The sequence below is a fragment of the Ciconia boyciana genome, chromosome 1, assembly GCF_034638445.1.
Source record: "Ciconia boyciana chromosome 1, ASM3463844v1, whole genome shotgun sequence".
In the NCBI taxonomy this organism is placed as follows: domain Eukaryota; kingdom Metazoa; phylum Chordata; class Aves; order Ciconiiformes; family Ciconiidae; genus Ciconia; species Ciconia boyciana.
In genome coordinates this window covers 110,888,311-110,913,830 of record NC_132934.1, presented here as the reverse complement: position 1 = coordinate 110,913,830, position 25,520 = coordinate 110,888,311, and the positions used below count along the sequence as shown (strand labels likewise).

Genomic DNA, 25,520 nt, shown 5'->3' with positions numbered 1-25,520 from the left:
GGGACTGCAATTAGACTTGTCACTCATATAAGTAATTCAGCAATCAGCTCTCCAAAACTATGCAAAATGGAGCCAAATGCTAAAGTACATGGAAGAGCAATATGCTTACCAGGACAAATACTTACACTAACTCTAGGCCAAATCTTGACGGAATTAATTAGAGGCTTTGTATTACTTCTTTGGAAGTCTGATAGCAGAAAAAAAGAGAAAGAAAAAGCAGTATGTAGTCGGAGACGTGTGAAGTACCATTCATTTGCACAGACAGAAAATCAACAAGAATCTATGGTCTTTTTCCTACTTTAAATATCATAAAAGGCAAGTGCCTCCCAGCATGTTTAGCTAGCTGCAGCTTTTTTATAGATTAACAGTAGTAATAATATTAATCTTCTTAATATTTAAAAAAATCCTAACCATTGATTTACCTTTGTAAAATCAACTCCATTTAGTCCCGTTGTGTAAGACTGAGAGGTAGGTTTATATGGACATACGACCATTTTGCTACTTCTTGTTCTGCCTTCTTGATCACATCTGTTCAGTCCAACAACGCTATGCCTTTTTTTTTAGCTGGCTCAACATCTTTGCTGAGCCAGCTTTGCCCATATTTTGTTGTAAAGTAAAAACTGAGTTTAGCAAGGCAGAGTTCTCAAAGTGGCCATTGCCAGTTCTGGTTAAATACATTAAAAAGGTTCCATTTGCAAAAGAATTATGCTTATTCATGATCTTTGCAGCCAAAGGACAGAGACTAATATCATTAGCATGCAGGCCCAAGGGTAAAAGGATTGTCAGTAAATAAATTAATTTTACAAGAAAAGCAGATTTTTCTTTGTATTTTGTTTTTCCATTAAATATTAAGTTTTTGAAAAGGAAGCATAATTTGAAAATAAATACTTTTTGGCAGTATGCAATATAATAAAAAACCTGTCTAAGTGAGAACTAAGTTCTATAGAAAAACTAGCATCAGTTATGGCCACTGAATGTGTGAAAATCTGGTTCAGGCCTTTTATAAACCATATTCTTTTACTTCCATATTTTACAACAGGCCATACTGATTGATGAATGAATCATTTTATATGAATATTAAAAATTCAGAAGCAAAGCAATTATCTTGCTTTAAGTAAGACTTCTAGACAATTAAAGTCAGTAAGTCCAGGAAGGTAAAATAAAGAAAAAAAAATAATGTTACAATAGAATTTAAGTTTATGGCTGTGTATTTCCTGTAAATATATAGAACAGTGCCATTAAAAATGCACTTTGGCCATAGAAAGAATTATAACTTTATATTTACTGTCTATCTGATCTGCTTTTGTTACATAACTGATACTGAAGTAGCTTAATCCTACTTTTGTGAATGCTTTCCTCATTAATTTCTGTTACTTTTGTCTCTTCCACCTTCCCTCCCAGACAGGCTTCAAAAGGAGACTCTTGGCTTTCAATACCTCTTTACTTGTATGTTTGACTTGACATACTTTAAGGTCTCTAAACTTTTGTGAAAGTGCTGGACATCTGGAACTTGAAATCAGTAGTCATTTTTGAGAGAATTTAATCAGGATTTGACTTTTCTCATCCCTCCAAAATTTATTACATGTAACAGAAGAACACTAGTGAGGAGGAATTAGGCATTGTGGGAGTGAAAGGGTTAACAAGATTGAAGGACCGAGGGTCTGGGTCATGTCCGAAAAAAGGAGACAGTGCTTCTGGAACACCTTTGTTGCAGGGGCAGGAACTGCAGCGTGGCAGGGAGATAGCCGATGGTATTAGCTGAAGGCACCGCGGGGGGCGCGTGGACAAGACATGTAGAGCAACAGGAGTTCTCTCAGTAGCGTGTGTGTAAACAAATAGAAAGCATATAGGCCATGGAAGATTTCAATAACGGGTCTTCGATTTACCCCTCGATGGGAGTCCGTGCATCAATCCGCAACACACTAGTAACTGAGCAATGCTAACTACCGCAGAAACTACAAGGTATAATACCACAGATTTTATTCTTAATTAGCTTCTATTTATCTGAAAATAATCTTTATTTTGAAAAACAGATGGATAGGAAAGGAAAGAAAAGGAAATCAAAGGTTCTGCATACTATCCACTCGACTTTTCTTTCAGGTGAACTGTATGATCTCCAGTGAACATCAGCCTTCCTCATAATTACGGATTAATTTTCCCTTCCTGTTTTTCTTCAGGAGCTTGTGCAACTGACGAGCATCAGTGTGGCAGCGGGGCTTGTATACCATTGCAAAACCTTTGTGACAACCTGCCTCAGTGTGAAGACGGCTCTGATGAAGCAAAGTGCAGTAAGGTTTCCTTCATACAAAGAGAAGCAATGCATGCATATTTGGTAGGAATTACCTGGGAAAAGAGCCACAAAATATCAGCTAGCAAAAACTACTGCAGCTGCATGCAGGCCATGCCAATTTACACAGCAGTATCTCACCGAGTTTGTCAGGGCCAAAAAAGCAAAGTCACTTTTCTGAGACAGTGTATGTAAGCTGGTGAATATCTCTGGAAAAGGTAGGAAGTTTCTCTGTGCTTAAAACTGTGGCTGCTTATAATGGCCTCAAAATTAAATGAAAACTCATTACATGCTTTCCTTCTAGAATTTCGTATTCCCAAATTCTAACCCTCTTTGCTGTAATTAATTTGAGTTTCACAACAGTATACATTCTGCAGCGTAGGGTAGAGAATAAGAGTCTTCTTGATGGAAATTCCCAGATAGTCTTGTGAGTGTGAAGCCAAACTGCAATATGTGGCACCCTCCAGCCTGCCTGGGCTCCATCTTGTGGAGGCATTGCCACAGTGTGAAGGGATGGCACAGCTGCAAAAGCAGCAGCCACTGCTCAGAGTGGGTCTGCACATTCCTACAACAAGGAGACCAACAGCTGCTATTGCTTAGTCCTCTGGTAAAATGGTTCTTTCCAAAATGTAGAGGTACAGTATATGGCTTCATTTCATATAACATGGAAATAGCATTCTCTAAACAATAATTTAAATGTAAAACTGATGTTAAAATCATGTTGGGCCTAGCACAGAAATTAAATTGCTGGTTCTGACAAAGTGCTGTTCTGGCAATCTGTTATGGAGCACTAATGGAAGAGTTAAAAGCGGGCTTTTAAGCTCAGTACATCATCATCTTCCTTTGTTTTAGAGAGGACTGCTAGGGATCAGATATGTCCTTGGACGTGTGCTGATAGTTCTCATTGATTTCAATGTCTTTTACGTGCATATATATATATATATATATATGTCCCTATATATGGCATATATAAATATATGTATACATATATATATATGTCCAAAGGCACGGAGTCACTCTTTGCATTAGTCAATTAGCTATTTTGTTGCAAACATACTCTTCCTTTAAAATGCATAGAATAAAATTCACTTCAGCTTCTTCTTAAGCAAAGAGGCCTTGAATGGGTTTTTCCAGCCATTGCTAAAGAAGATCTGAACAAGGTAACCATCACCTACATTAACATGCTGTACATTTTCCCAAAGATTTATTTTGCCATAGATTGTCTATTACTTCATAACAAATTACCTCACATTAAAGGCTGGGAGTATTGTTTCCAAAAACCCATTTAATCCAAACATTGGCTGAATCAATCTAAGCCTTAAAATAAAATGACAATTCAATTAGACATCCTCACATTGAGTCTTTTCAGTGTCCAAAACTCTTGCTCATTTTCCTGAAACCGATTTCAGTTTCTTATCAGAAGTGGTAATTCGAACTAGGCAAACTGTCATTTTCAAATACTCCAACTTCTGAAACTTCCCAGGGACTGCAAAGAAAAGGCATAGCATACCTCTTCCTTTGCAGAATTCTAAAATATATGACATTTGAATTAAGCAGTTGTTGAGTGCTCAATGACTCTCTTATTCCTTACCAACAATGTATTTGGAGAAGAACATGGATGTGATGAGGAGAAAGGAAAAGGATTTATAGTTCAAGTAGAAGAGAGGAGAGGTGTCAAAAGTAATTTGGCGAAATCTTGCAGTGCAAACAATTCTGAGATTTTTCAAGACAGCTGGAAAATTTCTCATGACTGGGGTTTAGCATTAATTAACCACTGTATATCACTTCTTGCATTCATGCACTCTGCATGTCAAAGAGGCATTCCTAAAAATCTAATTTTTTTTTTTTTTTACTGTAGTGGGTATGCTTTACTTTTTTGTGGAAATATTTTGGTGGAAAAAGGTTTTCTGGACAACTAAGATTTTTTTAAAAAAAATATTTTGGCAACTAGTAAATTTCAAATGTGTTGTATGCTTTATCCTACTTCATGCTGGCAATAACTGTCATCTGCCTGAAATGCAGCTGTAGCTCCTGAGACATATATGGGATTCTGTTGACATTCTTAAACCTTATGGTCCAACTTCCTTAGTCACTATGCCAATAGCATAAGATTTTTCGCCAAATACTTCATGAGTTTCTGAAATTTTTTTCTGAATATTTTGTTTTGGGAAAAGTTTTGATAGAAAGATTGGTTTTCAGGGAGCTTTTATTATTCGTGTGTGTTTTAGCTAAAGCTGCAATGAAAACAGTGAAAATTCTCATAGCAATTGGAACTTGAAAATCCCATTTTTCTGTCAGCTGTGGTTTTAACCTTATTTCCAATCAGTGTTACTGAGTATCATGTAGCTAAAGCTTCACACAGTATCTGGAAATCACATAGTGCTGGCTAAGAAAAAACATTGGTTAGAGTTGATGGAAAATGTACTGTTTATTGTCTATTCATGAGATTTGCAAAATTCAGGGTATGAGACTCTCCTGTGGCAGAAATATAGAAGGAGATAACAATAACATTTCCTTCCTGTGGGAACACAACATCCTGGAGATGCTGGGTTTATTACCACTGTAACGTATTTTAACTTTTTTTTGTTCTTTGCTGGAGATAATAAATCTGTTTATATTACATTTCTGTTTGCTTGGGGTGGGGGGGAGGGTCATTTACTACCTGTCTAAAATGCTTCTGTCCATTTTGGTCTACAGTGAGATTGCTTAATGGTTCTCGAAGCACCGAAGGGCTGGTACAGGCCAGGATTGGAAAGACGTGGCACCTGGCATGTGCAGATGATTGGAATGAACAGATTTCAGACAGTGTTTGCCAGCTGCTGGGGTTAGGGTGAGTGAAAAATATTCATTGTCCTTGTAACTTGTTTGCAGGTTTGTTGAGTCTGTATATTAATGTTTTCCTCATAATTTTACTGGTGTTTTTACCACCCAAAAAAAAGGCAAATGTTTTTTTCTATGGCAAGTGAAGTGCTTGGTGTACCAACCAATTTGTAAGTGTCGCAAACCCTGTTTTGATGTCGCAAACCCCAGGATTGATGACTCTGAATATGGCAGATTAAGCATGAGGATACATGTTGGAGAACACTGGGAGACTGATGTGGAAGTACTAGTCTTTTATCACTTCATGTCATCATTTACATCTTCGCTTTTATGAGGATGGCTCAAGAGTAAAGCTGGAGGAAACAGCAGCCTTGGCTGCTCTGCTACCATACTAATGTTCATTTCAAGTAAATTCAAGATAAACACTTGGGTATTCTGCTATTGGGCTCCCAATACATTTCATGCCTATCATTAGACCTGAGCTGCTGGGAAAGGAAACTGTATTTCTCTTGAGGTATACTTAGAGGGGGGAGGGAGGAGGGAAGTATATAACTGAAAAAATAGATTTGGCTTCAGTCACTGTTCAGCAGAATTTCCAGGGAAAAGGTGTGGAGGGCTGAGTGCAGAATTGCTGTATTTTTCAATCTATGGTAAAATTTATGGCCTAAATTCTGGCCTTACTTACACTGTATGCAACTTCACTGCCATCCAATGAATAACAAATAGCTTTCCTACGGTGCTGAGGCTTTTAAGGAATGTCACTCATCCAAGTAATAATCAAATTAAATTTTAAGCTTGCAATTCATTATGTTGATTTCTGACCAAAGTTGGATTCCTGCAAATGCCCTTCTGATAAATTAATTGTAGAAATCACAGAGGTAGGAGGACTTAGAAAAATATCCAAGTGTTATTTGAAAATACTTTTAATCATTGGATGAATGTGTATTGGTTTGTTTTTTTTACTTTTTTCCCTTTGGGTAGGTACTGCATTTACGTAAATATCAGATACTTGCATGCACAAATCCTGATTGTAATTTATGTATGTAGTTATCTCATTTATGCATGCATGTAACATACAAACTATGACTAAATGTTCTTCTAGTCAAATACCTTGTCCTTTACAGCGGCCTTCTTCCTCTGATCCTTTCTCTCCCTCCCCCACCTCCTTTCCCTCTATAACTTCTGGACACTAGTCATTTTGTGGTCTGTTGGTTTAATTTACATTTTTATATTTGATAGGCTTCAGTGAACTTTGCCTTCCATGCTACTTTCTATTACCATTTAAAAACTACTTATGCTTTTGTCTCTATAACATTCTGTGATAATATGTTTCAGTTTGTCTCTATAAACTAGTCAGATATACTTGCTAAAAAAATTCCTATTAAGTTTCCTAGTTACTTCTTTTTATTCCATTTCTCAGTTTATTATATATTCCCATTGCCAAGAAAAAGTATTTTTAAACCTCAATTGCATCATATTCTCATATCCTTGGTGCTACTCCTGTTACTGATCCTACAGAATAAGACAAAATTCTCATATATATACATATATATAACTCCTGTAAGCATCGCACTATTTCTGCCTTCCACGAATCCCTCTGTAGCAGCATACTCGTTAACAAGTGGCACCATATTTGTTACTAAATGGATGTTTGTAATAACAGGTCTTGAGTAGGTTATAGCTCATGCTCCTATACTGAATAATTACCTAGAATCATGCTTTATTAGAGAAAGAGGCTAAGGTTCATCTAGGACAATTTACTTTTGCTGTTAATTGCTTATACATTTGCTAGTCTCATTTACCGTTTAATTTATGAAAAGGACTAAAATGATAGGAGTCCTGTAGCATCTCCTGATTATTTATGTAGCTGGGCTAGAAACTGCAATGTTCCACATAGATTCTAATATATCACACATGTGAATCCTTTTGCCTCAATTTTTCTAATATGTGACTGTTGCATTTGTGATATGTGCCAAACAGGAAGCAAATCTGAAGGCATGCCTATGTGTTCATCTACAAAATATAGCTTAGGCAAATCATTTACACATATCCTTAATGAGCCTGGAGTGCAAGGTGCACAAATTGGTGCTCTTGAGGAACCTGAACAAGTTCCTTTGCTCAGCTTGCACTTGTAACTGTGTGCATCTGACAACACTGTTAACATCTGAGTATTAGCATTGCTTTTCCTTGAACCAACAAAATCATACATTGAGCTTTTCACCATTGTACTGATCTGGTGTGAAACATGCTTGTTTCTCTGGGACCAGAGCCAGCTGGGTCTTTACTGAATTGTACCCAGGAATGGGGGTAGACCTTGCAATTTTGCCATAACCAAAAGTCCAACAAGGACTGAGAGTTTAGGACTTGCTCTCAACCCTGCAGTCTATTTTCTTCATGAACTCACAAAATTCTTGAGAAGGAAATGAGTTCATTGGAATACAACATCTTGTTTGACATTTCCAGGTCAATTAGGTTTTCATCCTCCCCACTTATGAATGGTCAGTAACAGCTACGTGCCTAGCTCCTTGAGACACCTCAGAAAATCCTGTCTTTGACTGTCACACCCAGGTTCTCCAGTGTGCTGAGAATATCATATACGGCCTGAAAGGGGTGGAAATGAAACCCAAAAATTTATGCACAAAACCAATTTATTCTGATGGATAAATTAGGATAATAAACAGATATCATGATCTTACTCTGCTGTAGAGCCAATGAGAGTCATGTGCTGGATGTAAGAAAAAACTGGTTCCCAGTGTGTTCAGGCTGTGTTTGCAGCATTGAGGACCAGAATTAGGACAGTCCTAATAATTTGGGGATAGACTTAATTTCATGTCAGTTGTCACCAAGTGTGCACTTTGTGCACTTTGACCTGAAAGCCACAGAAGTCTCAATGATTTTTTTGGATTTATAGGTCCACAGCTTCACTTAGGATCAGACACTCCTAGTAAGCTTGGCTTAAACCCATTGCTTAAGAAGCTTCATTTCAAATCCAGAAAGTATAGAGAGGTTACTTTTATTTATAATTTGCAAATTTTCATATAAAAAATTGTGTGCACACAAGCATTTAGAAAACAGCAGCTCTTCATATGAATCCACATGTGAACAAAGCTTTTTTATGCCAAATAAAGTGTTTGCTATTTGTAATTTGCTACCGTTCTTCATTGTTTGTTTTTCTGTCAGAAAATCAGCAGATGAAACAGAAACACTGCCCTGTGTCTCAAACACAAATTAAACATCCCACAGCCTCAGAACTAAACAAAGAATTACAAAATGTGTGAACATAATTTATTCAAATAAGAAATGCGGGTTTTGGGTTTTTTTAAACAGGGAAAACAATTGTAGTTATCAGACAATTGCACTTCTATCCTTATTCTGAATATTTTTTTCAGCATGGTACCACATCATCTGAATCTTTCCCAAAATTTGCTACTGCTTATTACTGAGCACATCTGAGACAGAGTTAGAGACTGAAATCATAGTGATCCATAGAGCATTTAGGTACATGAGGACCAATAATATCTGAGGAATTTACTGCACAGATATCTCTGTACATCTGTGTGTAAGAAACTTCTAAGACTATTCTCTAAGTTTTCTGTTAGTTTTGCCTAGTGAGTATGTTGAATGGAATGAGGTTTACTTAATACCTAGGTTAGCCTCTTAAAGGCCATTTTTGTCACAACCTGCAAGATTTCTAAAAGATAATTTTCATTAACAGAAATTAAAAAGCTGTGACACTTTGTTTCTGGACCTGTACAACAAACTATATTCTTGTTACTAAACTGAATATCTCCAGGAAAAGTGTATGATTTCTTATACTTACAGAAATGCTTAACCCTCTTCATTTACCAATAAGTTAATTAAAAGGGTAGATTGATTTTTGCGGTCACTCATAAAGCTTAGAGATTTCCAGCTGTGTGTGCTTCAGCGCACTAAGGAACCAAATGAAATTATCAAAGGTTTTCTCAAAAAAAGGCTTCGATCTTGTTTCAAAAAGCTGGGGAAGCTTAATAAAGCCCCTGTGGTTACATAGAAGCTCAGAGAAGTTCCAAACTGTAATCCAGAAATTTCAGCATTTATTAAAAAAAAGAAGCAGAAGAGTGCAAAATAGTTTGCTCAATCTTCACTGAAAAAGACCAAGAAAGATGCTGAGGTGAGATGAGAGATCTTCACAAGTATTATGAGGTTGGTGGAAGCTTTGACTTGGAAGGTTTATAGTGTTTGCTCTATTACAGGGTCTGTTACAGTAATCTAGTAAAACACACATGCATTCAGTTGAAGTTTCCTGGTATAATGTGCCATAGAAAATGTAAGCCAGTAATATTCATAAATGTACATGCTCTAAGCTTTTCCTGGTAGCATGTTCATTTTTTACATTGGTAAAAGCTCCTGCTCACTAACTTTCGCAAGAACCAACTTAGTGACTTTTACACACATTTGCACTTATCATAGCTCAGTGATTAGACTGTTCTCAGCGAAGTTCCTCATTATAGAATTTGTCTGTACCTACCTGGTTTGGCACTTTACTACTCTCCCAGACTGTCTAAAAGGTCAAGTCAGGGTTCTGGGAGAACCTCTGAAGTACATATTAGTATACTAGTGTTTTATATTGAAAAAAGTCTGTACACTAGGCTGTACATATATCTAGAGAGAGAATTAGGTGGACTTTGTCATTTCCAGGTTGAGAAATTCTGCAGTAATAACTTTTTCATTAGGGTGGGTCATACAGCTCTCCCAGGGGCACAGCAGGGCTATTGAACACCTCCTTTCTCCTATGCCTAGTCTTACTCTCCATACACAGCAGATTCGCAGACAGATTGTAGACTTCATACTTCCCAGGAGAATTAGATTTACTGCACTTGAAGAGAAGAGATGGTACTTCCTTGCTACACAGGTGCTCCCTGTGTATTAAACCTGCACAAATGGTTCTCTTCTTGCTCCTGAGATATGTATGGCTAAAGGGTCAGATGGGAGCAGGCTGTCACCCCTAAAAAAATTATGTAGTCTGACCACGGCTATCTTTTTTCCCCATGCTTCCTAATAGAAAGCAAATATGTTTCTTAGGTGTATGTTCCAAGCTGGTCATATGCAGTGTCACAAAGTATATGAGGCAGAATGGGCTATAAAGTTAATCTGGATATGGGTTATAAATATCAAAACAATTTATCTCACCAATAGTACACAGAATTCTTGGTGTTCAAAAGGCCATCGTTACAAAAAAAATGAGTCAAGGAGTACACCCCACTTCAGAGGAACTATCCTGTTCAATAGCAAACATGACACCCTTGACTTATTCCACAAACAATTATTTTGATTTCAACAGATCTATGATGTGAAACTTAACATCTAAGGAAGGTAGCATTTATTCCATTAGATTCCTCATGATATAAAATATAGTTTCATTTCTTCTCTAGGCACAGAAGTATAGTATCAATGTAATTACTCCCCCTCAAAAAAGCAAAACTGATATTCCAAGGTTCAGCTATTACTGTTCTGTTTTGCATACTAAGTTTTAGTTCCATATATTTAAGAATTGGTACTGCAAACCCTTCATTGTGGCACAGAAAAGCAGAAACTGATAATTTACTACTATTAAAATAATTAATTTCTGTCTCTTTCAATATTATTGTAGCATTAGAAGCCTTAGAATAAGATGTAAGAGTGAAAGTACGTGAGTCGTGTTTTAATCCATGTGTCTCGAGCCTCAAAAATCTCCTGATAAATAGTCATTATTTCAGGAAAAAAATGATGCAGTTTATTCCACCAGCATAACCATTTCCCAAACATTCCTCCACTGGTGGAACAGGATAAATATCTAAAAATATGGATGTATGTCTTTTCCTTCCAGGGATGTAAATATGTCATCAACCGTCTTATTCACTGGAGATGGCCCGTTTGTCAACATCACCAAAGCAGCTAACCACAGCCTAATAGTTACAAAAAGGTGGGTACAGTGAGGTTTCTTCCTCATATAAAGGGTAACTTAAAGTATGGTGGTGATCATTTACACACTAATTTCTAGTTCAAGTTTATCTGAGATGTAACATGATTCTGTATGAGGTTCGGACTATAAACATATTCTCTGTCTATTGCTGAATTCTGTGTAACATTGGGCAACTCACTCTTCCCCTTCCATTCTTGTCCATCTATTGTAAATTTAAAAGGAGAGAGAGATGGTTGCTACTTTTTTAGCTAGCATTCAGTACAATCTTAAGTGAAGTCTTTATACATTTACTGTGGAAACGATAAATACTGCTATTTTTACAAAATATTTCTTATCTAGAAATCTCTAAGTTATGGATATATAATATAGTAGAAGAATTAAAAGGGAGTGGCATTCACCCATGGTTATACCGTAGTTATCACACTAGGTTCTCTCTGTAATCAATAGAGAAAAATAAGCACTCCAAATTGCGATCCATCAAGGCATCTCTTGAAATATGATGAGTCACACTCTATAATCCATTGATTTTATTGATACAGACTTAGGACTAAGTGTAGATTGCTAAAGTAAGCAATCCACAGACAGGTATCTATATTTAGACAAATTAGTTCCACTCAAAACTGACTTCTGGATTTGTCTCCACATTTAGAAGTGAATCATTAGATGAGATGATCCTCGGGATACATTTGATTATATTCTAATCTTTCTCAGTCCAAATAATAGCTTGAAGTGATTCTGAAGGGTTGTACAAACTGGTATAGTTTCTTGTAGATTAAATGAAAATGTAACATTAGCACAGGATTATATTGTCAGGAAATTCTGGGATTTACAGTACACCTCCAAAAGGAGAAAGGCTTGCAATCATCAAATAATAATAATAATAATAAAATAATTACTTCAGTTACTGTCTTTCTGCTTATAAAAGGGTTTGTTATACACATTTTCCTGGAATCCTACCAAAAGTACTGAGGCAGAAAATTACTGTCTAATTGTTAAAATGAAACCATGTTAAGGATGGCAAGAGTCCATATTCTTTCAGGTTTTCTTTGTAAACATACCACATAGCAACAAAGCAGGAGAGAATTCTTAATTTGCTATGCTGTATTTTATCTACAGTAAAAAAAAATATTTTAAAAAGATACATTTTATGTTCTAATTATACTCTGTTAATCCCAAAACATTTATCATTCTCACTGGTGGTGAAAGTATCTTAAACTAATGGAATATCATTGCAAGCTATTTTTCTTTTTTTCTTGAGTGGATGTCTAAACCAGCATTGTCACAAGAGATCTTAAAGAGCAGTAATGGTTTAAAGATGTCTTCCGTTAATATCTGTTAAACACTAAAAAGTGATTAATGCAGGAGGAAATGGAATAAGTTCATTCATCTTAGTTGTATTTCTGTTGCAGAAGTAGATATCTTCTACAATGTTTCATCTGGACAGCTGATAGGAATCATTTTACAGGGTGACACTGTTACAGATTCACACACTTTTTTTGTACATATAACAAATGATAGAAAGATCATGCAGATCTGATAATTAAAAAACCCAAATTCGTTAACTGGTAATAAAATTATAAAATGTATTTCTCACATTGTCTTTGGTCTTTATTCAAGCATAACTACCATTGAAGCAAAGGAAGGCACAAATAAGACTTGAAATCTATGGTGGCAGAGACAGCAAAACTGTTCTCTGATGCCCTTAGGTAATGTATTTCTTGGCAGGATAGCTCTGTAACAGGGCAAAATCCTGCCTTGAAGATATATGTGAGCAGATTCCACAGGCATAATTGCTTTTGCCAGTCCTAAGTGAAGATCATACTCACAGATATCCCAACTACTTCAGATTTCTGCCCGGCATGCTGCTTCATAGATGACACTCAGAGAGGCACATAGGATGGGTATGCAGCACATGCAATGCCTCTGTTGCCTTTTGGACTCTCCTGTGCTGACCAAGAGGCAGCTGAGGACTGGTGAATCAAAGTGCAGGCAAGGAAGTGGTTTTCATACTGTGAGATAGCTTCAGAAAGAAGAAAAAGCAGAGGCCCATGAAGTAATTTCTACTAAAGCAATCAGGAGGCGCTGCTGGTGGGACAAAGACCCTTGTTACATGTGACTCCCTGCTTCAATGTAAAAAAAATAGGGACAAACCTGACGTGTTGCATGTTTGGCTAGTTTATGCATCTACCGAAGAGAAAGTGTAGCACTGGATAAAGGAGCTAGTATAGAGTACCACTGACCACCCTTTTAAAGCCTGTGAAGGGAGCTTGGTCAAGAGTATTTAGTTGCTATGAAGTTTAAACAGAAGATGGTATTGCTTTCCTGTGGGTTTATGTGTTTCTGGTTGTCCTCCTTGATGTTTGTCTCACTACCAAGGGACACCCTCATGAAGTCAATACAGATTTGAATACAAATCACAGAATTTGGTTTCCACTTCTTAAATTACAGCTTTAAAATTATGTACCTATCTTGAAGTGGAAAATGGCTATGTGAGATTATTCAGGGCTGGAGGCATATCTCATTCTTACCCCCTCTGTAGTGAAGATTTAACTGAGGAGGTGGGGGGTGGTTACATTTTCCACTTGCCCTTCTTGCACCACTATGCCATTGCGAAAATTCTGAGTCACATCATGCATTATTTCCCTCACAGCAGATATCAAATTTTAGAGCAAACATAGTGAGGGATACGTAATACCATATCACATTTAAAGTATGCTTCCTTTTTTCTATTTAAAAATGATGTGGAAATGCATACTGTAAACTAGCCATTGGCAGACTTTTTTTTCTCTCTGATATATTTCTGTGTGTATCATCAGATCTAAATTGCTAGCACACACACTGTCCCAAGTGTTCAGATTCATTACAAGCTATGAAGATAATCTTAAAACCTCTGGGTATCAGAAATGCTTGAGTAGTTTTGATCTGTGGTCTTGTGCTCTTCAGACTCTGGCTTTATATCTCTGCTAAATAATTTCTAACCCTGTATATGCAGCTATATATTTTACAGTGCATTATAATCTTAGTAAAAAGATACAGTGATATCAAACTAACCTCTTAAATTCTTTGGTCACACTGATCTCTAGTGGTAAGGTACTGAAAACATCTCAAAAGGTAGAAAAAGTACCATATGCAGTTACAATTTTGTTGAGAATCTGTCACAGACAAATGACTCATTTCCCTAAAACACAAGGAGAGTCTACTTTTACTTCCATAACATACAACAATTAAGTGTCCATTGAAGAGGAATACGTACATTTAATATTATATATAATATGATGTTGTATATTTATAACTAAAATATGATTAAAACATGTAGAACAAAATATTATATTTAAATTTGATACTGATAAATGAATGTACTTAGATACATAAGTATATGTAAGCTTATATACATTTTTATATATGTATGTGTATGTATGTATATTTGACAGTCATTTAGTGTTACCTGGTGTGCAGATACTTGTGATTTAACTGCACTTTCATTCTAGAGAACACTGTTTGAACAACCTGGTGGTTCATCTGCAATGTAACATTAAACGTAAGTACACATACCTTGGGAATATTTCACGCAGAAATCAAATTGTTCAGTCCATAAAGCCTAATGTTTATAGTTTGAATTGAAAGGTTAGGGAATGGACTATAAAAGCTATACTTGTAATGATATAAACAGAGGAAAATTTACAGTCTTCACTTGTTTTCAGAGTTAAGTATACACTAGAGATGGATCTATACTGAAAACACATATATAAAAAATCTGGAAGGTGTGAGGAAAGAACACATCTAAATCCAAGTTGTAAAGTTGCATCTTGATTTCAGCTATAAAACAACAAACCTTTTCCACAGTAATAGTATTTTTTAATAGCAATTCAGATACTACAAAGCCTATTTTTCCAAGAATATTAGCTAGTCTAATAAAACATGCTATATTCCCCTATAAACCTACAAATCTTTTTTTTTAATTTATTATTTTATTTTATTTTAGCTTGTGGAAAACACCTGGTAACTCAGAACAATGGAACAAGGATTGTAGGTGGAAGTGATGCCAGAAGAGAGGCTTGGCCTTGGATAGTTTCGCTCCATTTTAATTCCAGACCTGTTTGTGGAGCTTCCCTTGTCAGTGATGAATGGCTGGTGACAGCAGCACACTGTGTATATGGGTAATGCTCATTGCACTCATAAGCTAACACTCTGATACTCCCACAACATGCAAGTATCCAAATGGTGGATAGTCGTCAGTAAAGCTGGGCTGAAGTATGACCTGAGCCATCGATCAATCCTGTATAGAGCAAAACACACTTTCAAAGGATCATACTGAAATCACTGGGGAGTGGCACTTTTTAGAGGGTTTCTAGATGTTTACTTTAGAACGAAATTAATATAAATTCACAAGTGCCTCTGTCTTCCCACTGACTCCGGGGTACCTTTCCAACTAGCTGAGATGGCCATATGACATGCCATGTCTTTTCTTTTTGATTTTAATGATGATGAAACACTTGTTTTATGTGCAGGTTCACTAAGGAGGCCTCAGATTATGAATAATTTGTGACACCGATATAAAAAATTAACAACTAGCTCACTGTTTAATTACTGTGTTTTGAATCACTTGTGGGCTCAGCTAAAGGCTCCTTTACTTTCTGGTAAACCCCCAGTCCTTACCTTAAAGCAGAGAATCATGGAAACTAAGCAGCATTTTCTGAAAAATGAAGAATTGCACTTTAAATATATGGTATTAACACTGAGCATTTGCACTTAACCCATAATTAATGTGGGCCTCCATTAATTCGTTGAATCTCTGCCAGTGGTGTAAAGGATAACATCATACCTCATAAAGGTAAACTCAGTGTTGCCTGTTCCTCCTGTATATTATCATAGATTGATCAAGATTTCCTGTGCATCATTGGAATGAATCTTGATTTATGTGCATTGATTAGGCAATATTGGATATCCTCTAGATGGTGTTATTTGTACCTTATATTTAAATATTTTCTAGGGTTTGCTTCCGTAACATCTATAATAAAAACAAATGCTGTAGAAGACACCTAGAAACTAGAATGGCAAAAAAAGAAACCTTAATATTCAAAATTACAGTAGAGCTTTCATTATAAATAGCTAAGTAGTAAGGCAGTGGAGACCATGCCAATACATTACTGCTGCCTCACTGCATGACAGGAGCTATATTCCACACAAAGACACTGAAATGAGAAGGATCAAGCCTGCTTAGTTTTCACACAATAAATCCACGCCTGTCTTGGTACTTCATTTTCACTTAAATCACCTTTCTATTTGCACTTAAATCTCATTTTATCATCTTGACTTTCATGGAATTTTCATAAGTAGAAGCTTGCAGTTTCACACCTTAATTCTGAACATTTAACGTAAACGCTCCTGGTTTAGAACAAGATAACCTCTTGATGTCAAACCAAAAGATCAGCAGAAACCAATTCAGTACAACATTGAGGCTGAAAACATATTTTTGAAACTATGAACTGGTTGATTAAAGAACAGCAAATAATTAAGTTCTCTAATTTCAGTATAACCTCAAACCAGCATGCGTAGCTCAGCAAAAAATGCAGATTATGTCATATTTTGTTTTAGCATATCTTTTTCAATTTAGATTAAAAAATTAAGAGACCAGTTTTCTGAGTCTATGAGTTGCAGCATTTTCAACAACACTTTAGACCTATTATTCTTTAGATATTCCATAATAATTTTCTGGCTGGGACCGACATTAATTGCCTGGTGGGCAGTCAGCAGTATTCTTCACAGTGTTTAAAAACCCATAGTAATTTAGTTAATGTATTTTCCTCCTCTGCACTACTGTCTGATTAATTCTTTATAAATAATGCATTATAAGCTTAACATAAAAAATCAACCACATATTTCTACAGTGTGGATGCTTAAGATAGTATTACTATCACAAAATTGTAAGCACATCTGCTACATTCTATTTATTTTGACAAAATGTGCAAATGCTATGAATTACCATGAGGTTAAAGATTAGCATTTTACCTAACATACTTTTCAAAACTTTCATTAATCATTCATAATTGTGAATATTCCTTGCAAATTCTAGGAGGCAATTAAAACCATCTCAATGGAAAGCAGTTCTTGGCTTGTATGACCAATCAGATATGACACAGCCTCCAACAGTAGTTCAAACCATCGATCAAATAGTTATAAATCCTCATTACATGAAGCGTACAAAAGATAGTGATATTGCTCTCATGCACCTTCAATACAAAGTGCAATATACAGGTGAGTTGTTATTTTCCCATAAAACAGATTTACTCTATTATGCAAAACTCTAACTGCACTAAGCATATGAGGGTGATGGAGTGGCTGTACATTTTTTACAACCTAATCACACTGGAGTCAGTCCAGTACTTCCTGGATATCTTGCCCAAAATGTGGGTTAGAATTAATGTACATTTTCTTATGTGACTTCATAAAAACCTGAATACAGAGAAGAGGTTGAATCTGATTGCTTGTTTCTCATTCACAGATTACATACAACCTATCTGCTTACCAGAAAAAAATCAACAGTTTTTACCAGGAGTTAACTGCTGCATTGCTGGCTGGGGTAGTATTATGAACGAAGGTGGGTCATCTGCTTGGAAAATTATGGCAGGCATGAAGCCATGAGGGAAAGCTTGCTCCTGACTCCACAGGGGTTGCTAAAGTCACATAGTTTAGACAGGTACTCCTCCATGTGAAAATTTGGGAACTATCCCCCTCCACTGTTCCTTCTCTAAAGCAAAGTAATAGAGTTATAACATATTTATGAGAAAAAACATACATATCTAAAATAATTAAATTATGAAAAAACCTTATTGCATCCCCTTAGAAGTTATGATGACTACTTTTCTCAATATGAAATATGTACATCTTATTTCCAGATATTGGGTGGGGGAGGAGGAAGATTAGTCTTTCTGACAATGTGCAAATGATTTTCCCCAGAAGAATACTGACTGTAGTGTGAAATGTATGTTCTGTTTGTATATCACATGCTCCAGATTTGGAGTCTCTGTGAAAAAATAAACATGCCATTTCACTTCCACAGTTGCTTGTACACATTTGCTTCTACATTTTCAGAATAAAATTGCATTTACAATTTTGGGTAAGAATTAGTAACAGAAATTTTTATAAAAACTTGAAATATTCAATCAAAGTTACACAATGAATAGTGAGGAACCATTGGACAATCCAAGCTCCTAAGCCTTTAATTATCCCTTAGATCTCCCCACAGTGAGTTCACAGTCATTGATTTTAGTAATCTTGATTTAATTATAACCAAATTCAGTCCCTTTACACAAATGAAAGACAGGATTCAATTAATGAGCACCGTTTAATCAGTGACTGTGTTACAGGGGTATAAGCCAGAATAATACAGCAGTGAGGCAGGGCTTCCTGCTGCTCGGTAGTGTGCCCAGCATGCTGGAACAGGAAAAACTATCGGTGTTCTGAGTGGGATGTACATATTTATTACAGCCGGTAAACATACTTTGTATTTTCATCAGGTCCCACTTCAGATATATTGCAAGAAGCAGAGGTCCCTCTCATTTCAAATGCAAAATGCCAACAATGGATGCCAGAATATAGTATTACTGAGAATATGATCTGTGCGGGATATGACATAGGAGGAGTAGATTCCTGTCAGGTAAATACAAGTGACTCATTTCCACTGCTAGCATACACCACATCTAATTACTGAATAAAATGCTCCCTGATCCTCTAATCATTAAAACCAGGACAATCACTGTCCATGAATGTAATTTCTACTCAGTATTTTGCCCATTTAATACTTCATCAGGATACAAGTTGAAAAGATAAAAATCTACTTTGTATCATCTTGACATAAACAACCATGGAGGGAGATAAACATGAGAACTGGAAATTTTCTGCACTAAGCTTTGAATAATTACTGCTGAGTAATTCCACGACGGAAAGAGGGACATACTTAGGGAAAAGCAGAGTACAGAGAAATACATACCAAATAGAATGAAGTCTCAAAAATGCTTCATGGAGGGAAAGAGAGAGAGCAATGATGCTTTTTCCCAGAATCTGTAGACTCTGGAGACCTTTTCTAAGTGGATGCCACAGTATTTTGGAGAGGCTGCCTTACTGCATTGATCTCATATGCTGCTCCCTGGGGATCTAGTTTTTATCCATTTCCGCTCTGCTTGTAACACACTGCTTCTCTTTGAGGATGTAGTCAGAGTTGGCTGTCACATAATTTTTCTTCCAGCAATATGGAGTCTATGGCATGGAGACTGGCTGGTTCTCCTTAAGTCTGATGAGGAGCACTCTCACATAACTGCTCTTGCCTTGCCCTCACAATCTTCATCAGGTGCAGTGACTTTGGCTAGTTTAGTTTAGAAGAAGTGTATGCAAGCCTAATTTCACTTGCCATTCCTTCAGCCTCTGTGGCTTTCCTCTTTCCTTTTTGTCTTCTGAACCTCATACTGAAAAAAAGCAGTGTGGCAGTGTAGGCTGATATAGAGTACAAGTGACCAGCGTTGTGATCAATGACCATTCAACCATGAGCAAAGATGAACAAGTGAGTCCTGATAGTGCTTCAGCCTTTAGGCTGCTGTCACAGCCTTTGAACTTTTGCGGATGCTCTAGAGTTATGGGCAGAAGTATTTTAATGGCCGAGTCCTTGCAGAACTCTCCCATAAAGCTCCATTCACAGGGCCATGAGAAGACAAAAATAATACTCGTTCAACTAACTCAAAAGACAACGAAAAATAGTCATTGTTTTCTTTCTCATCAAATCAAGACACTCATGGCTGACTCATCCCCCACTCAGGCTGTGGGATGAATCAAAGTTGGTCTCCCACACTCTATTGCAATGCTGCATCTGCTAAACTATTGAGAAGGAGGTGTGATAAAAGGACTCCTCCTCTTCTGGCAATCTTGCCATCTTTTTCTCTAAATTTGAAATTGCAGAAACTCTGGGGTGACCGAAAATAGAACTGCATTTTGGCTGAATAGATTCAACTAAAAAATAATCCTACACATTCACCCAGGCTTTGTGAAAGATGAAGGGCTAGACGTAAAAGTAATAAGCAAAAAAATCATTGGAAACCCAGTCCTGTATTGAAAGACTGATAAGAGCTTAAGATCACATCTTCTAAAAAAAAAAAAAAAAGAAAAAAGGAAATGGATTATCTCAATAATTTTTCCACATGGAAGAATTCATATTGATCTCGCTTCTGGTGCCCAAGACATATAGGGATACAATGTCTACAATTAAGGATCAATACGAACAAAACATCATAAACAGGCTCTGCTTCAGAGTTGACACTGTTCACTTTTAACTTTTGAATTTCATATTGCAGGGAGATTCGGGTGGCCCTCTGACACTTGAAGATGGTAACAAGTGGTTTTTGGTTGGTGTAACATCATTTGGCTATGAGTGTGCACTTCCCAAACGACCAGGAGTGTATGTTCGAGTCACCATGTTTGTGGATTGGATCAAAAAAATCACCTATTAGCTTGATATTTTTTAATTATAGAAATAGAATTTAAAGGTTGAAAGTAAGCCATTGTATAATGATGTAAACCACACTGGCATTCTAATCTCACAGTTAGAAAAACTGAATAAATATTTAAATTTCAGGGAGAAAAATATTAGTAATTGAGAATTCCATTACCAATTGAGAGCAGTATTTCAAAACAGATGCTGTTGTTTTGTTAATAAATAGTTTTATCATTTTATTTTTTCTTTTATATAAGACCATGGGGAAGTGGTTTCTTTGAACACCAGTGCATTAAATGCATAGTGGAGGGGGGCTTTACAAAGCATGGTCAGTAAAAAAAAATAAAAGTTTGCAAACTGCAGATGCTTTATTGAAAAATGGTCTAAATTATTAATTTTAGGCCAAACATTTTTTTGGTTTGGTTTTATGTTTTTACAGTGTATTTTTCAACGTGCATTTTCATTTCAATGCATAGTCAACACTTCTCAGTGTAATCTCACCACATATCAAAATGAAGGTGTATGTTATCTGTTTAAACTGGGCTCATGGGAGTTCTTCTGTCTTGTCTATTACAAAAAGCTCTGGAATGAGGTTTATGGATTGTGCATAAAGGCTGATCATGTATCATGCTGCTTTCTAATGAATAAACTGAATGTAAGCCAAAAGTTCTCTCTTGTGTAATTCGTTTGGAATTAATAGAGTTAAATAAGGATTGAATATAGCTTTTTAGTTTTCTTTTTAGGCAAGTATTTTGGCAATTATTCAAGCAATTATGGATATGTGCTCGTGTACACCTAAGCACAGACTCACAATACTGCAACTTCCTCTCATAAAAAGTAATGTTTTTTAAAAACATCTGACAATAATGAGTATCAGCTATTCCTGGTGAATAAAAAGTAATAGGGTTCCTTTGATATAGTACATGCTTTTTCTGTACTGGTGACTTTTAATATGGATTTTGTGCTTTGTATAAAAACTACCATGATAGCCCATTACAGCATTCTAAAGCGGAAAAAATATGAAGAAAAAAATGGGGTTTTTATCTTCTTGAGCTCTTTTCTAAATAGGTTCCTATTAAAATATAATTCTCTACTTGTTGAAATGCCTTAAATTCAATGGTGTCTTAATGTTAGTGTAATATGATGCATTTCCTTTATTTCTGTTTTCAGCCTAGTGTAGGAATTTAATATATTTTTCATTCCAAAGTACTGCATGAAAATACAAAATGCATTCTAACCTACTGTGTATGTGTATCTACACATATACACATAGATGTATGATTTTTTTAAGGAGCTCCCACACTTGGTGCTTACAACACTAAATGCAGATATGAAGTGCTCAAAATACAAGGCTAGCTTACAAACACAGGCTAGCAGTCACTGATAAAAAATATCAAGTCCCAAACTGTTTTCGGGTCTTCATAAGCATTAAAGGACTAGGTCCAGGCCAAAATATTTAGTTTTATCAATACATCTGTGACCACAAGGAACACAGACAGATGTAATTAAGCCAGAGAGAAGATAAAAGGTATTTTAGACACCTTCTTTCATACAAATCACAAAGTTTTTTACATTAAAATGTTAAAGTTGCAAATCCTATCTTTCATAGTGGATTACTGTTTCTCCTGTTACTCTCCTTCACTTGAAAACAGCCACTGAAAATAAAGTGCATTCTGCTATCAGTATAAATTAATTCAGATGAAGCAATTACATTAAAATGCTTAATTAAAATGTGACGTGATTTCTACATTATTTACCATACATCAGTATTGTAAATGGTGTTTCAGTCTGTTAATGAAATACAAGAGCCAATTCAAAGCAGATCCAGTTACTAGAAAATGTGCTTCCCAGAAATACAGTAATATACTTCTATTTATGTGTACTTTTTGCTTCCCAAAATGCAAAGCATAGATGTATTTTGACGTATACGTTAATAAACCATTCCCTCAGACTAAAAAATTTCCTATTATAAACTCTGGTATAGAAACATGTATGTCATATAGACTAGTATAATTCAAAATAAACATTTTATTTGAACTAATTTATGTTTAGATAAAACTAACATAAACTTAGTCAAACACATTCTGGCCTTCATTCAGCATCCATTACTTCATTCACCTGCATATTAACCTGTGGAGAAACCAGTCATCACTATGTTAAAACATGTGGGCAGAATGGATTATTTTCAACTGAGTCACAGGCCCAAGATGCTTTGAAATAGGTGGTGGAAGCTTGATGCTGACTTACACTTGCTTGCACCCAAAAAGGTTTAAAAGATTAAAGAAGGAAACAAGAGCTTTCTCTCTCAGATGCTTCTTGCTTGCAAAAGGCCAAGATCACTATGGAAAAAAAAAGAAAAACTATATTCCCTGGGGAAAATAGGGGTGGTGGGAGTATAATGTTTTTAAAATGCCAAACTGAAGTCATGCTATCTATCTGAGGACTAGTTAAGGTTTACCGTTCATCCTTCAGTTCCTTGCGTCACCTACTGCTGCCATTTGGAAGAGATTCAGAGGCTGTGAGCAGAAGGGAATGTGGTCACCGTGAGGGGACCCCATAGCTGAACATAAAAGCCAACAAGCTTATTCAAAGTGGTTCTAGTTGATGAAATCTGTCACCTGAAATAGGAAATCATTTTCCTTTCTCCATTTTGTAGAGTTTAATGTGAATATGAAGGACGGAGAGGGTTGGGGGGTTTTGTTGATTTGTTTTGTTTGTTTTTAAATAGCAATTCTTTTGCCACTAATGGACCCTGTCACCTGTTGTTGTTTTTCTGGAAGCCCCAACAAAATCCAAAGGAAATACCAGCATAAAGTCTAATTTCTAGGTATTCTCTCTGCAAGTGTGAAACACACCTATCTTTCCTCCTTTCCTCTTTTACCCTTACTCCTATCTACCTTTTGTGTGTGGAAATAAGGGAAATAAATATGAAATAATTTGTGTATGTACGGGATTTGTATGTTTTGCATGGAATAGAATCACCTGCTTAAATGTGGAAATCATAAGACTGTAAGTTTGATCTGTGCACTGTTTGCCGTCTTCTACATAGATTCTTAAGATTGTTTAGATTTTACCTAGGAACAACATCCTAAGTGAAGGAAATACATGGAAGGAAACTATTTCCTTCCCCTAAGCAGGTGATATGATATGGAAATATTTTGTCCCAATAATCAATATTTCTTATTTACATATAGAATCCCAGTTAATTATAATAAAAGCATTGCATGCCACTTTCCATTCTTCCTTCACACAGAGTTTAAGACTGGTCCATGCTGATAACCGCCCAGCAATCGCCTTCACCCTGCAAGGACATCTGAAGGTATTTGCATTCTCCTAATTGCTACGTGGAAATTACTTCTGTCACTTTGCTGCATTAATCAGAATATCGATTTCTACACCTTTATGTGTCCTTTGGAAGCACAAAGTATCAAGAAATAGTTTTATGTAAAACTTCACTCTCCCTCCTTCCCTATTTTCTTTGGGGAGTTAATCCTTCAAGACCATAAAAAAAAAGAAGTTTTTTACTGCAACTGTTCCCAAGAAAGAAAACGCTCCAGCCCTCAGTTGAGTTAAGCAATATGTAAGACAGGAGAAAAATAATTCTGATCCTGGTGATCATGCAGGATCATAATATTTTCTCCCTATTTACAATCACTACAAAATAAATTGAGTAAGTGATTGAGCCAAGAAAGAAGTTGTGACTGACTGGAAAAACTACAGAATATTGTAAGTAGGAATAGCAATACTTAACCTGAACTACAGAAGGCGGCTTTTTCAAAGAGGAAGTAAAAACATGGCATAACAGCAACTTTAAGATGCTTCAAAAAGTGCTTCAGCAATAGCATTGCACAATTAGTATTAGTAGTATTGAACTTTAAATGGTTTTTTTTCCTTTACTCAGAAAAATTGATACACATTTGTCTCTGAAGTTCAACCTTCTGTAGGCAACCCAAAGAGTAATATTCTTTTACTTCTGTCCAGCTCTCCCCAACTTTCACCCAGCAGTAGTTTTGCATCTGTGTTAACGGAAAGCCAACTAGCTTGAATTAGTGCTCTTGAACTCTTGCTGCAACTGCAGCAAAATCCTTTAACTATCTGCTACAGCCCCAGACTGTCGCCAACAAATCAGCCAGAGTGTTATTGCTACCACCCCAAGATCTACTCCTAATGACTGGTAAAACCATTCTTATGGCACAGAAAGCTCTTAAGGAACCAAAGCAAATGGACATTAATGATGTTAATAATAACTCTAAAAGAAGGCTTTAAATGCATCAAGCTTACCTCTAAATCTGTCTATCAATTAACATAATTAACGCTTTTCTAGCTAATAGTCTGAGTAATGTTGGGATCAATCTATTAGTTCCACTTCCAAGAAAAGCCATTTGTCTTCTCTTTGATCCAACTTCACATTATTCCTAACAAACTACTAGCTATATTTAAATGATCTTTAATGTCTTTTTTACATAGATTTACCGAAACAAGTAATTTTAATCTTGAACTCTTGCCCATCATGATAGGTTTTTTTCCTCAGAAAAAGTAAAAAAACTATTTTACTTAAATAACAACTAATGGCTGCCTTCAAAGGACACCTCATTAATGAAGTATCACTTGACAAGTGATTTATGTTGACCTTGGACCAGTATGTCAAAAAGTTATGGTCATTCCCTGGTAAAGTGGATTCATTATATGACATCAAATGACTTTTATGAATCCTTGAATTTTGCCAGATCTGATCGATGTTACAGCATGGTGGCTATCTCTGCTAGTAACCATGTTAATATGTAATAAAATAATTTGTGTGCCTGAGGATCAAAAACTGTGTTAAGTGTGTAAATAAATACTAAACAAATATTTTGTATCAAACATTTATGCAAAGATAAATAATTGTTACACTGTAAAATTGTCAGTTCCATTTACAGTACATCAACTACATTACAATGCATGAGAGACTAAAGGAAACAAAGAAGGTTTGTTTAACTACAAACTATCTT

At 36.0% G+C, this 25,520-nt stretch overlaps 1 protein-coding gene across 1 annotated transcript in view; it reads left to right on the top strand.

Annotated features, from left to right (window-relative positions):
* TMPRSS15 (transmembrane serine protease 15) overlaps positions 1 to 20,545 on the top strand; it is a 58,120-nt gene extending 37,575 nt beyond the window's left edge. Inside the window, exons 20-28 of the mRNA XM_072852844.1 lie at positions 2,178 to 2,288; positions 4,985 to 5,117; positions 10,953 to 11,048; positions 14,537 to 14,586; positions 15,031 to 15,205; positions 17,122 to 17,303; positions 17,551 to 17,646; positions 18,566 to 18,705; positions 20,390 to 20,545. Of these exons, the coding sequence (XP_072708945.1) occupies positions 2,178 to 2,288; positions 4,985 to 5,117; positions 10,953 to 11,048; positions 14,537 to 14,586; positions 15,031 to 15,205; positions 17,122 to 17,303; positions 17,551 to 17,646; positions 18,566 to 18,705; positions 20,390 to 20,545 (1,139 nt within the window). The remainder of the gene's footprint in view (positions 1 to 2,177; positions 2,289 to 4,984; positions 5,118 to 10,952; positions 11,049 to 14,536; positions 14,587 to 15,030; positions 15,206 to 17,121; positions 17,304 to 17,550; positions 17,647 to 18,565; positions 18,706 to 20,389) is intronic.
* Positions 20,546 to 25,520: the final 4,975 nt, after the last annotated feature.